Source organism: Amia ocellicauda, chromosome 15 (assembly GCF_036373705.1).
Source record: "Amia ocellicauda isolate fAmiCal2 chromosome 15, fAmiCal2.hap1, whole genome shotgun sequence".
Taxonomy (NCBI): Eukaryota; Metazoa; Chordata; class Actinopteri; order Amiiformes; family Amiidae; genus Amia; species Amia ocellicauda.
This window is the reverse complement of record NC_089864.1, coordinates 19,273,038-19,287,085: the sequence shown is the minus strand read 5'-3', so window position 1 is coordinate 19,287,085 and position 14,048 is coordinate 19,273,038. Positions and strand designations below refer to the sequence as shown.

Here is a 14,048-nt window from a genome sequence, read left to right as displayed (position 1 = left end):
ATAGATTAGAAAAAGCAAAGGCCCTAGTACTGATCCCTGTGGAACTCCACTAACAACCTCACTCCAGTTAGAAGCGACTCCTCTAATCGACACCCTCTGTTTCCTATACAACAACTAGTTCATAATCCATCTACTTACATTACCCTGAATGCCTACAGCTTCCAATTTGAGGATCAGTCTTTGGTGTGGAACCTTATCAAAAGCTTTCTGAAAATCTAAGTATATCATATCATATGCTTTCACATGATCTACAGCTGCAGTTGCATGTTCAAAAAATTCTAATAAATTAGTAAAACGTGATCTGCCTCGTCTAAACCCATGTTGACCATCTCCAAGAATATGGTTTTCATTAAAATGCTCCTCTATTTTCTGTCTAATCATTTTTTCCAACATTTTACAAGTAATGCAGGTGAGACTGATTGGTCTGTAATTTCCTGGCTCAGTTTGGTCCCCTTTCTTGTGGATTGGTATGACATTTGCTGTCTTCCAGTCAGTTGGCACATCCCCTGTTCTAAGTGTCATTTGGAATATTTGAGTTAGCGGCCTAAAAATAATTTCCCTCATTTCTTTAAGTACTGTTGGAAATATCCCATCTGGCCCAGGTGATTTGTTTGTTTTTAATTCTGCTAGTCCCCTTAGTACCTTCTCCTCATTTATCCTGATTTCTCTTAGGGTTTGACTGGACTGGTTGTTAACCTGTTGCATGTTATCTATTTTTTCTTTTGTAAAAGCCTCTTTTGGAACATTTACCACATCTTGTTTGTTTTCCAAGATACCTCAATTTTTCACTTCCTCCTTTATTGACCTCTTGCTGTTGTAATATTGATAAAGCTCTTTGCATTAGTTTTAGCTCCAAGAGCTGTTTCTTTCTGTTTCCCTCTTTGCTTTCCTGATCCCTTTCTTAAGATCTCTCTGCAGCTCAACATATTCTATGTATTTTGTTTTGTCTCCATCCCTTTTATATGTGCTTACAACATTTTCTTCTTCTTTATTTTTTTTTTTGCATACCTCTATTAAACCATTTTGGCCAGTGTTTTTTGGTCCTCAATTTGCTAAGTTTTGGTACAAATTGCTCCTGAGCCTCAAGTAGTATATTCTTAAAATATACCCATCCATTTTCAAATGACTCTGTATCCAGTGTGCTCCACTCTAACTCTAAGTGCCACCTCATACCTTTAAAGTTTGCTTTTCTAAAATTATAGACCATGGCTTTAGACTTGGTCCTTGTTTTTTGAAAGAATGCCTCAAAGCTAACCATATTGTGATCACAGTTTGCCATTGGTTCTCTAACTAGTGTCCCTCTGACTCTATCTTGGTCATTTGAAAAGATCAAGTCAATACATGCGCTCTCTCTGGTTGGTTCCCTGACAAATTGAGTTAGAAAGCAGTCATTTACCATCTCAACCATTTCTATTTCTGCTTCTGTTGTCCCCACTGGGCTTTCCCAGTCTATGTTTGGGAAATTGAAATACCCCATTATAACAGCCACATCCTTGCTACATGCAGTCCTGATTACACTGTACAATGCAGCATCTTTCTGAATATCTGAGTTGGGGGGTCTGTAACACTCCTACCACTAATCCTCCAGATCTTTTATTCAAAGGTTTGACCCACAAAGATTCTGTTCCGTTTCATTCTGTGAAATAATAAATCAATAAATTTAAGTAAATGGACACTTTACTTTCACCTTGAAATTACAAAGCTTGCCTGAAGTTATACAGTTGTTGATTCTAAGCCTGGTCTTTATTGGCATTTCATTAACACATACATTCTTGTGAGTTCAGCTGTGTAAACACCAGTCTTGGTACATATCCATTTTATTTCAGTGATAAAGTCCAGGGGACCCAGATTCCTGTCCTATTTAGTTTTAAGAGCTGCTGCTTTAATTACACTCTTTCTTCTGGTGTGTTATTTGCTTGTGTAAGTTTGTGTTTTAAATGACCTAACATTCGGTAAGTCATTTTTAACACTATATAGTAATCAATCATTTGGAATAGTGAAGTTACTCAAATAAATGCATACTTAATCCTTTTAATGCAATGGAAAAGCAAAACTTTCATTGATAAGCATAATCATTTGCATCATATTTTATATCTGAACCTTTTTAGCTATGTTTTTTTTTTTTTTTTTTTAAATCAGTGTGTATTCAAACACAGCCTATATAGTGATAGTTTTGCATTGCTCAGGGTCACTACCTTGTTCACAGATTTAAAATGTATCAATCTGATTGTTTCGACCATTTTCATTGTATGCCTTCAAATTGGGCGCTATTCTTTTCAAAGTGTACAGCGTGATAATGATCTGCTATCGTAGCTGTAACAATGCACATGTAAGAGCAATCCGATCACACACAAATGACTGCATATTGTATTTCAGCCTTTAGATATGTTGATTAAACTGCTGTGTTTCTTTCTTTCTCTAACTGTATTTCCTAGCAAAGTAGGAGGTCATATTGGGAATTTCCTGAAAAACATGTCTAAGCCTGTATCCCAAACTGCTCCCTCATTACCTTCCCTTGTGTGGAGAATGTATAATAAGGGGTGTCCCAATGCTTTAGGAAACAAGTGAAGGGTGATCTATGTCTCCTCCAAGACACCCTTCCCCCGAGTGCACACAGCAGTACACTTCTGCATGGCGGATGTCCCAGATTTCCTGTGTTAATAGCGGTGACAACTAGGCAGACATGCAAATTGTAGATTTTGTTAAGTTATATAACAAGAAAATTAAATGTAAAATGTATGTGGTATTGGTTTGCATAGCTAGTAAAATGTATTATATCAATATATGATTTCAAAAGTATATTAAAAAGCATTTCAGAATAGAAAGCTGCCGGGGATTACTATTATGTATGTATGTATGTATGTATGTATGTATGTATGTATGTAAGTATTTGATTATTAGCAGATGCCCTTATTACTTACATGTCAAAATAAACATTGTTAAAAGCATTACAAAATACAGTAAATACAACAAGTGTAAATACATTAAGATAACCATATGTCCCGCTGCAAACAGTAGAAAATAGTCTACAATTGATAAATTGATAAGCAGCTGTAGTATTACAGGATTTAAGTGAACAAATATAAATTAACGTATAAGTGCACATCAGTCAATAAAGCCTCGGTCCAATAATTCATTGAGGTCATTTAGGTGATTTAACTGTAAGTTTTTTAAGTGAGTAAACAATTCAAAATATTTCCTGGCAAGGTGTGTTTTCTATATGTTTTAAATGACTTTCTAAGATATATCTATCTTCACCTTCAAAATATTATATATCATACAAGTGAAGACATGTAATTTCATAAGTAATAAATATGCGAACATAGAGAAAGAAGACATGATTGATCATGCTTTGAAACGGCTTCAACTGCCAACTAGCTACACCGTGCACAGTATCATGTACTACATTAAAATACTAACTATGTTTTTTCTACAGATATGTAATAACTTGTTTTTCTATAGACATACAGGGTTATGGGTCAAGCTATATTAATTCTTTGTGGATAAACAAGTTAAAAATACAAGATTACACATTTAAAATAGCTTATCCTAGTACATTTGAGGACATGTTGCTTCTGAAGATTGCCCCGAAAAGCTAATCCTCCATTGACTGGAATTGTCTGGCTTCCTGAGGTTGAGGTTACTTAAGTCATAATCTCCTTTCTAAAGTAGTAATAATCTCCTGTTAACACATATAAAATATTGTCTATGCAGCTCTTGCTTTTCATTCCAGTTGTGTCCTTCACCATGTGTAGCATGACTCAATAAAAACCGAATGTAATACACTCTGTCTAGGAAATGAAAAACAACTATTAATTATTAATTTGACTCCATTCATAAATACCAAATCAAACAGTACACAGAGTTGATATCTGGTTTGAATTAAACTACCACATGGCAACCATAGTTTCCAATTGGCAGGTGGTTTATAGTTTTATTTAGCCTGGTTTATAGTTTTTATTTTGACCTTTGATCACACTTTTGAGTCACTAGTTACACAAATGTTTCTATGTGAACTTACAAAGTGCATTTTTTATTATTATTATTATTATTATTATTATTATTATTATTATTATTATTATTATTATTATTTTAAATGATCCATAATTGTTTGAGCTAATTTTCAAATAGCATTCCTTTGTTATTTGTAGAAATATTGTAAGATTGTTTATCACCTGAGACAGTAAACTATACTAGTGTATATATGACTGAAAGAATCTTTATTTTGACAAAATAATATAAAGATTGTGTTGGGCAGTCTCTAACTGTATTTGTTTTTATTCACAGGAGTCAAAGAATTGGACCAAGTTATAACAGTGCTCTTTACCACTCATGTTTATTGGAGGTTTCTTTGGATTTATTTTGGACAATACTATGCCAGGTAAGTTTCAAATACAACTTTGTTTTTGGTTATATAATAAAATTGTCTGGAATTTCTTTGACCTGATTTGGAAATTAGACATCTCCTTTGCTTACAATACATCTTTCTCAGGTAAACATCTGATAACATCTGTAATATGTATGATTTGGAAAAAACAAAGCAAAATATGTTGGCCTTAAATGTATTCATGTATTAATTCTTTGCAGTGCTTATTTTTTGAGTAATATTCATATCTATATTTTGGTTATGGTCATTAAGAGATCATTCATTAGATGTCTAATTATTGGGGAATGTTCATGTAAAACAATTTGCACCATAAAGACATTAGAAACTATTTATTGGAAGATAACAATCTTTCACAATCTGGTCTCCATTGTTTGCGTGACTATCCATTTAATACAGTAACAATGAACTAAAGCATGGCTCCAAGTCTCTACTCCTGCCTAGAATAGGAATCACTATCTGTACAAATCTTAATAAAACATAAGTTAAAGATGGTTAACAATGTATAATAAGACTGTGTCCCATTTTTCAACAATTATTTTTCTTGGCTTAACTCCATTTGAAGTAGAAAATGACACAAAGACAATACTTTAATGTATAAAGACATAAAATACATTACTAATACTGTGGTTAATGAGAAATCAAAAACACAATTCCAAATAATGTGCGATATATTAAAGTGATAGCCCCGGGTTAGTGATCAAAACCAGAGCTTCCGTGGAAAATTGAATGAAATGGTTTCATCAGAAGCATATCCATATCATTTAAGGGTAATTATACTACAAGTTTAATCCCACATTGATCCCACAAGCCGGATTAACAAGTCATTTGGAATGTGTCCATGGAAATGGATCAAGTCTGATACCAAGCCGAAGAACGTCCGGTATAGTTCATTTGCCAGAGCCTGCTTGTCAGACGTCTGGTCAGGCATAAGTAGTGAAGGCAATCTATTGATATAATGTTACTGATGTGTGGCATTTCACAAATACTTATTAAAAACCATAGAGACGTGGCATGAAAGATTTAAAATAATGTTTTGATGTTCATGGGTTGATGGTTTATAGCAGACTTTTTGTTTACCTTTGCTGTTTTCTTCTTTTTTGTTGCATTATAGTTAATCGTTTTTTCACTGTTTTGTGTGTATTTCAAAAGTTTGGATGGGGGGATTTGTTAAACATATACGGGGTTGCTAAGGAGGGAGAGATGGCTTCCAATTTGGACAGAGAGATCCTAGTGATGCCAGTGGGGCACGTGCTTCTGGCAGCGAGCAAACAGGAGAGGTATGATAATATTTTTCTCACCTCTCTTATGGATAAAGCAGTCATGTTGTTTTTTGAGAGCGGTGTTTTGATGAAGGATCTTTTTGTTCCCGTAACCCCATCATCAGTGCCAGCAACATTATCTTGAACATGTTTTTATAGAATGAAGATTTGGAGAAGGAAATCTTGAGGTTTGCCAAATGCACCAGTGCTATTAAGATGGTCTTGCTGGGCTGTAAAGCATGCAGAAGTAAAATATGTACTCTGCTTTAGAAGATGTGCGTTTTCAAACGTTTCCAGTCCTTAAACTCTTCACCTTTCTTGGTCATCATGGGGAAAACTGGTTCTGAGTGTGGCAACATTGGGCTTTATATTCTGGCATGTCCACGCAGAGAGCCCAGTGGAGGTGTGAGTAGCTACGGTACGAAGGGTAGGATAGCTAGGAATGACGGGAGGAAAGTGGAAAGTTTACAGTCTCTAGAGGAGGCACAACCATGGGAAAAACCTCAGACGAAACACAGAGAGAAAAGAGTTGGTGTTCATTTACAGCCGGAGGGTGTGCTGGAGAGTAGGCAAAAGGGCTGTTCACTGTCAATGTTAAAAATAAACTACGGATTAAAATGCTAAATGTAGAGCAGCCAGATCAGGCAGAGCTTCAGTTTGCCAGGAACGAGTGAGAGCCACCGCCTCTTGCAGTGTTTGTACCCAGCGTCTAGAAGCTCTTGGGTGGTGGGGGGCTCTCCCCATCTCTCCAGTTCTGCCTGTACTAGCAGTGTGAGGAGAGCAGAGTGAGGTAGTTTAGGATGTCAGAAGAGGAGGGTGGGGAGATGGGGACAGAGGAGGAGGGCTGTTTTTTTTTTTTGATTAGTCTAGCTTCTCTGAAATACCAGGGAGTCAAGTAGGGAGAAGTAATCTATACTTCAACAGCATTTTTAGATTAAACAAATGTAAGAGTGGTCCAGTTTTCCTTTTTCTTCTCGAACAATAATACGTTTGTGCTGTCGGTGAAGCAGTTTTGTATGTGGGCTGGATACGATGTGCTGAGTAGGTAGAAGAGATTTAGGCTGAGGAAGTATGTCACAGCTGCACAAAAGATGATCGTGTCATCACAGAAACAGTCATGTTCTTCACACACACAAACTTTCCTTTTCTACTTTTTATTTTTTCCTTTTCTATTCTTTATCTTCTGAAGTGAATGAGCAGCTTACGTGTGGGCTCTCAGTGTAAATGGTGCCAAACGTTTATAAAAAAAAATGTTGTTTAATAAAACCAAAAATATTCAGGATTTGAATGCAGGTGTTGCAGTAGTTTGACCCAGAGAACAGCCTTGTTGCCAGGCGAGACTGGAACAGGGTTCAGCATAATGAAGTTGGGTGATATATACTTGACTAAATTACTAAATACTTGTCAAAAAAAACATCCACGATGTTAACGTAGCTAACGCTTTCTGATTGGATAACAAGGCTTCTATGGTTCCGTGTCATCAATATTGGCATCACTGTAAGTTTTCATCGCAATGGCAATATTAGGTTTCATAGGTAAAACATATAATTTACCACGGATCTCAATTTTTTACTGATGTGCATTTTAATTTGGTGACACGCCTTTATGTTGACTAAGAGCAAGCTTTCTGTATTAGTTTGATTGCATTTTGGCAACAGTAGAAACAGAGGAAGTGCAATTTTGAGTCCTTGCGGCAGTGGTGGGATGTGGGGGAGACTCAAATTAGGCTGTTTGTCAACAGTATACAGAAGGCAGGACCGCAGCGCTGAGGAGAGCAGAGACACAGAGAGAGACATAGGGCAGCTGGAGCAGGCGCTGGTGAGGCAACATGACCTAGGGCTGCAGCCAGTAAAATGTTGGGTATTCAGAACCACAAACCTCCAAGTGGTCCACATAAGTACTTATTTATAAACCAGACTTAAAAACAGTTTTTTAAGCATATTTTCACATCACACACACAAATGATCCTGAAAAACTACGGGTTCTCTATGCTATTGAATCACAACAGATTTGTGAATAAGATAGATTAATACATATAAAGTGAAAGCCGAAAAGGAACTATTGATTGCATCCAACTTATTTTCTGAAGTATACTGGACTGTCTCAAAGAATAAAGGTGGAGTACATCAAAAATCAAAGGATGACATGTGAAGCACTTTAAAAAAAGACTGGTTTATCCACAACTGCAGGATTATTCACTGGTGTTTTGCAACTATAGCAGCTTGTTAGACCACACACTGTCATTAAACCACAAGTGGTAACTAATATTGTGCCAAACAAAATTGCTTAATAGAATATTAATAGTGAATAATTGCACACAGAAACAATGCATATAATGTTTTGTGTCCAAACAGAACATATATTAGCCTTTTATATTAGATTTACAGAATAACAATTGTGCAGTGTATCAACTGCCAAAATCATATCCTTATTGAAATAAAAGAAGAATGCAATTGCCAACTGAAATACGGTCGGCAGCAGTATCTATTTCAATGTTATATTACAATAAAACAGTAGATAGTAAATAAGTGTCACCAGATTCATTTGGTCTGCATACTGTATACACCCTTTTTTAATCTAAACCCCAGTGTATTGTGGTTTTAATTCTGTGATATTGCACTAACGTAAAGCCTCTTCTATTTTCCCCTGCGCAATCTGTAAATGTAGTGCACAAAATCGAAGTTTGTAAAGATATACACATAGCTGGTGACACTCAGCCCAGATGGCCACTAGCTGCTGCTTCAGTGTAAGCTGATGGATGTTTTAGTTAATTGTAAGCTCTTGTCTAGCATAGTTAAAGGAAATGTCTTGAATTTCTGTTTGCAAAAACAAAACATGGTATCTGTTTTACCTGGAATAAATTGACAAATGCTCACTATTTCCACTCACTGTGTTGGCCAGAACTTAGCCCTAGTCCTTAGATGAATTTACCAATTACATATGACCTATTATACAATTTTCAAAGCCACTATCAGCTCTCCAGATTTATGAGATTTTTAGCATCAAGTGCCTGGAACATGTTGGTGCTTGGTGCACCGAGGTTTCAATGTAATCTTGGCCCTATTGCACCATTTTATCACTGTGATCATGTATTGGCTCAGTTACATTGTTGTGATGTGAAGGAGTTAAATTTTTTCAGAATATAAAACCTCTTTACGTGTATTAAATTAATGTAATTTTATGAAGCAGGAATAAGTGAAATCAATACTGGTAAGCTTATCTTGTATATCATCATTGTTGCCTCCATATAAACTTTCTAATGAATGTGTGTATCTTGGATTTATATACTTGTAAATTCCTACGAATGTGATGATATAATTGTAATACTTGTACAGTAAGGGTATTTTGTATACTGTAAAAAAACAACAACAATAGAACAGGAACCTTAACTGTGATTAATTTAAAATGATATTGATGCCATGTTAAAAAGTTTTAAAAGGATTGTATTACATGAAACAATGAACAAGTCATTACCAGTTCTCCATGTATGATTTATTTTGAGGCACAATAGAGTATCAACATACATAAAAGGTTACAATCTAGAAAAGCCCGGGTGGCCTGTATTGTTCATTTAGTTTTAAGTGGGTTATTGATCCAAATAGTTAACCCAGATAGCACTAAGAGAGTCCGCTTCATTAACATGTCTGGGTAGTTTATTACTGAATTCTACATTTCCTGTATACATTTATGCAGTAAATCACTCTTTCACATTTGATTTCAGCATTGCTTTTGTTTTAAATCTTCTAGGCACAGAAAAGGAAAGAGGGATTAAAGCTTGGCGTGAACAAGTATGTCAGGACACAGGCAACAGCAGGACAGACTAGTCTTGCTATGACCTGCCATTCTGCAATGGATTTCTCCAGAGACTAAAGTGTTCTCAATATGTACCTTTCCTTCAGACATATAAGGCTGCTGAAGAAAGGACATTACACTAAAATATCTTGTGCTAATAGTATATGTAAATTACAGTTCTGCTTACACTATTTAAATTAGGTCAGATAGTTTTGTTTAATTACATCTGTTACACATGAATCTTTCGTAATTGTTTTATAATTCACCCTTATTACTCATTAAAGCAAAGGCTGGAAATAAATAAATTGTTCAAAGAGATCAGATGCTCCAAGATGTCTGTTAATATAAAAAAGCATGTACAATGTGTCCAATATTAGAGTGATATACTAGTTTAACTTTAATAAAACTTTAACAGCATCAATTGTAGCAAGTTTTGGTTAGTTTCACATAAGAACATAAGTAAGTTTACAAACAAGAGGAGGCCATTCCACCCATCGTGCTCGTTTGGTGTCCATTAATAACTGAGTGATCCAAGGATCCTATCCAGTCAATTTTAAATGTTCCCAAACTTTCAGCTTCTACCACATCGCTGGGGAGTTTGTTCCAGATTGTGACAACTTTCTGTGTGAAAAAGTCTCATGTTTTCCGTCTTGAATGCCTTGAAGCCCAATTTCCATTTGTGTCACACTTCATATGAACTGCAGCCTCAAAATTGGTTAATTGGGTCCTTCATCAGTGTTATCACGCTATATTTTGATTGGTTTCACACTGCAGAGGTTCCCTTTATCTTGGTAAAAAATACAGCGACAGTTACATGAGAAACAGTTGTTCTAAACCTGCCAAAAAATATTTTCTCTGAACGATTTAGGTGATACAGTACTTAAATGTGGCCTGTACTCAGCACTGCACCATGCAGAAGCCACTCCATCTGTTTTCTACATCCTGTGTACTCCTGACTCCAAACTGACTACGCCACCCTTGTGATTAACAAGGAAAGGGAACCTCATCACCACCTAATCCCCACAACAAGTTCGGATCTCGGGATGCCCAACACTGTGTCAAACTCTCCCTCTTTGCCTCATTTCAATGTGCAACACCCAGAGCTTGATCACCTGAACCATACATCACAATGTTGTGTCTCACAGGCCTTGTGCTTTGGTAAAAGTAGATTTCATTAGTTAATCGTCAATGAGCAAATTCATAGTTTTACACTCTTTTAATAGGTCTGATAACAACAAGGAAATGTGTATTATACATATATGCCACTATCTGTGCTTGTCCACCTAACTAAATACATATGTATTTGATGGTTGGAATTAAGCCAACCTTTCTAAACAATAAAATGCACAGTGTGGAAAGTTTGTCTACGATGGTCTGCCTGAGTGGTTCCTTAGTTAGATAATTTGATAAGTAAATAAATAAATAAAGTTTAGTCTTGAGTATACATTTTTAAACTTTCTGCTCCAAGTTCACATTGCAATAGAAGCAGACTATGTAATAAATTGTTAAAATATTGGTAATATATACATGTTAAATCCATAAATTTTAGAAAAATAGTATGTAGCGCAGGAATAAAGGTTATCCTTCAAGTCAAGAATACCACCCAAAGGGGGAGGGGCCTGTCATTACCATGAGACCTCAGTGAAAATATTTTTATATAACAAAGCTTCCTTTTGGCCACTGTGCACAGCCATCCCCTGCTTGCATATATCCTCTTTCTAAGATAACCAGGATTGCATTCACAACCTGTTAATATAAATACAATATTTATGTTTTCAAACTAGTAATGAAGCCCATGTTCATTAATCTTACATTTATAAATGTCATCTGGCATAGATCTTGTTTGGGTGTTAATTGGAACAAAATCCATTAGCATCATGGTCCAGTGCGCTTTCTTCCCTGAATCCTCAATATAAAAATATTTACATACCACAAATTTAGGAAAGTCTTTAAAAAATGAAATGCGGTTGGTGTAAATTGAGTTTATCTCACAATCAGTTATGTTGGAGGCTACATCTGTCAGATACATCTTTTAAACTTTTAAAAAATATTTATACTGGGGTTACAGTTTGGTTATTATAAGTTGTGTAAATAACATGAAATCACTGAGATGTTTTACATCTTCCATTTAAAATACATGTAATGCATGGTCACATTTACTTATTTAATTATAAACCTGACCATTCAAGCAGAATATTATGCTTGAGCTTCTGGTTGTGATGATTCATCCTGTAATCTGATCGGAGGCATTTACCATATAGAAGCCAATTACTGTTTATTATCTGTTCAAAGAAATTACTTACAAGCAATAGATTTGCGGTTGTTAGTTTTTTCAATATTCAATCAGGCATCATAACATCTCAGAGAGTGAGTAATATTTCATTCATGTCAAATAAGTATTTAACTTAAAATAATATCTTAAAATAACAAATCTAGGTTTACTAGGACAACAAAACACTGAAAGAAAAACATATTAAGGAAAATCACAACAAACAAAACTGTGTTTACAGTAACAGCTACAGTATTACTAGAAATCTGAACAAATGAGACAATTATTCCAGAAAATCTTGAAACAGTTATCTCATATATGCATATATGAAATATACTGAATTGAAACCAATAATAAAAGATTTAGAGAAAACATTGACAAAATGTCTTGGGTTCTTCTGTGCTCTCTGCATTGCATAGTTATAAAGCATGGGGTGTGAATTGATTATTTACAGCTGCCTGCCTTGGGGAGTGTGTCAGCCTTTAATCCAGCAGAGAGAATATATCTGAAAATTATTATTAAAATCTCTTTCCTGTCTCTTTTTCTTTTTTTTTTTTTTGCTCCTTGCTATGACTCAATTACAGAGACCTCAAGTATAGGATGTGAGACTCAGGAGTTAATCTCACTCATACACTTGTTTCCTAAAATCTCACACACAGGATACATCTGTATTCGCCTGCAACCCCCACCCATCAACAGCTTCACCCACCAGCACCACCACCGTAATGAACACAATGTCATGCACTGGAGTTTTCAAAACCATTCTCTGCACTTAAAATAATTCCCATCCACCAAACTAGCCTGGATGGTTGACAACCACAAACTGAAACAGCTCCCATTTCAGTAGAAAATATTTGTATATAACAAAGCTTCCTATGGGCCACTACAATGCATTACATTCACTCAGAAACAACTGATAAATGCAGTACTGAAATCTCCAAATAATTTCTCTATCACAAAAACAACAACATTGTCATTAATGTGGTGTCATTAATAAATTATTGATATATAGTTTATAAAACAGTTAGGAACCATTTATAATTCAATGTATTAATGATCAATCCACTTTTATAATATATGATTAATCATTTATATAATATATATATATATATATATATATATATATATATAAAGTGTTTTGGGAGCTGCCGAATCTGTTTCAAATCTTTATTATTCTCATTCACAAAGTAGTTTTAATGGACTTTTCATCTTAAGTTTGGTCTTAACTTACAGGCCAGTGTGTAGGAGGTCACATCTAGTTTGTTCAGTTGTTTTGAGTAATGTGGCTCAAAAGATGATGCTGTAAGCTTTTCTTGAAGAACACACAAATGTAGAAAACTGCTATATGTATATATTGGACATACATAGTGATCAAGACATATTTGAGTCTAAAACAAACTTGTTTGTTTATTAAATATGTAATTGAGAACACATTATCTTTATGCATGCTTTATTTTTTGTTTTTACACAAGACCCTGAGTTATTTATTTTTCTTATAGGATTTCTATCCCAGTTATTCAACCAAGCAACTGGGATTAAAGTTAAAATTAAATTCATTTAATGAGATCAGGACGGAAGACAAAAGATTTGTGCCTGACGGATGTGGTTGATACCACTCTTGATAATTAAACCTGATTTAGAACCAACTTTTAAAAATAGTAAATAAAAAAATAAAAATGAAAAAAACCTACAAGATAATCTTTTACAGAAAGCACAGCTACATACTAACAAGGATATGTAGCGTTATGTTGGGTGTATTTGGATAAGAGCATTTGGGCTCTGAGGTGAAACACTGATCTAAAGAAAACCTCCCCCCCCCAAAGTTATCAGATTCCCTTAGCTCATCAGCTTGGAACTGGTTTGCATCAAAGTGACAGTTTTGGGGAGGATGGCACCGAGAAGAGGCCAAATAGGTTGGAATTCTGCTATGAGATGTCTGGAGAAAGGGGCCTGTAGGTCTGTTTGGAAAAGACTCTACATTCGCAAAACCCCAACTTCCAGGTGCATCGACTGAGTGGAAGTTCTTGGACAAAGCCGAACCGGACTGCCTTTGTTCCAACCACACGGACCTCATGCCGTGTGCTGTTATCTGAGCCCGAAGACAGAGAGGCCTCTCTGCGACGAAGTTCAGATAAGTTTAACAGTTTGGAGTTTGTGATTCATGACATTTGAGAAATCAATTAGAAATGTTAATCTGTGATTCATAACTATAGAATGTGTAATATCATTTAGTTTTCTTAAATATGAATGTGTGTTGCATTAAACTGTTTTGTTGATAATTTTAGAAATAAAATCTGTCAACGCCGAGAAATATCTTCTCATTCCTGTTTAACTGTTTAGT

At 35.3% G+C, this 14,048-nt stretch overlaps 1 protein-coding gene across 1 annotated transcript in view; it reads left to right on the top strand.

Annotated features, from left to right (window-relative positions):
- The window catches only part of LOC136771430 (solute carrier family 23 member 2), a 32,019-nt gene extending 22,208 nt beyond the window's left edge, over positions 1-9,811 (top strand). Inside the window, 3 exon segments of the mRNA XM_066723747.1 lie at positions 4,288-4,330; positions 4,332-4,381; positions 9,394-9,811. Coding sequence (XP_066579844.1) covers positions 4,288-4,330; positions 4,332-4,381; positions 9,394-9,470 — 170 coding nt within the window. The 3' untranslated portion in view covers positions 9,471-9,811.
- The last annotated feature ends 4,237 nt before the right edge of the window (positions 9,812-14,048 follow it).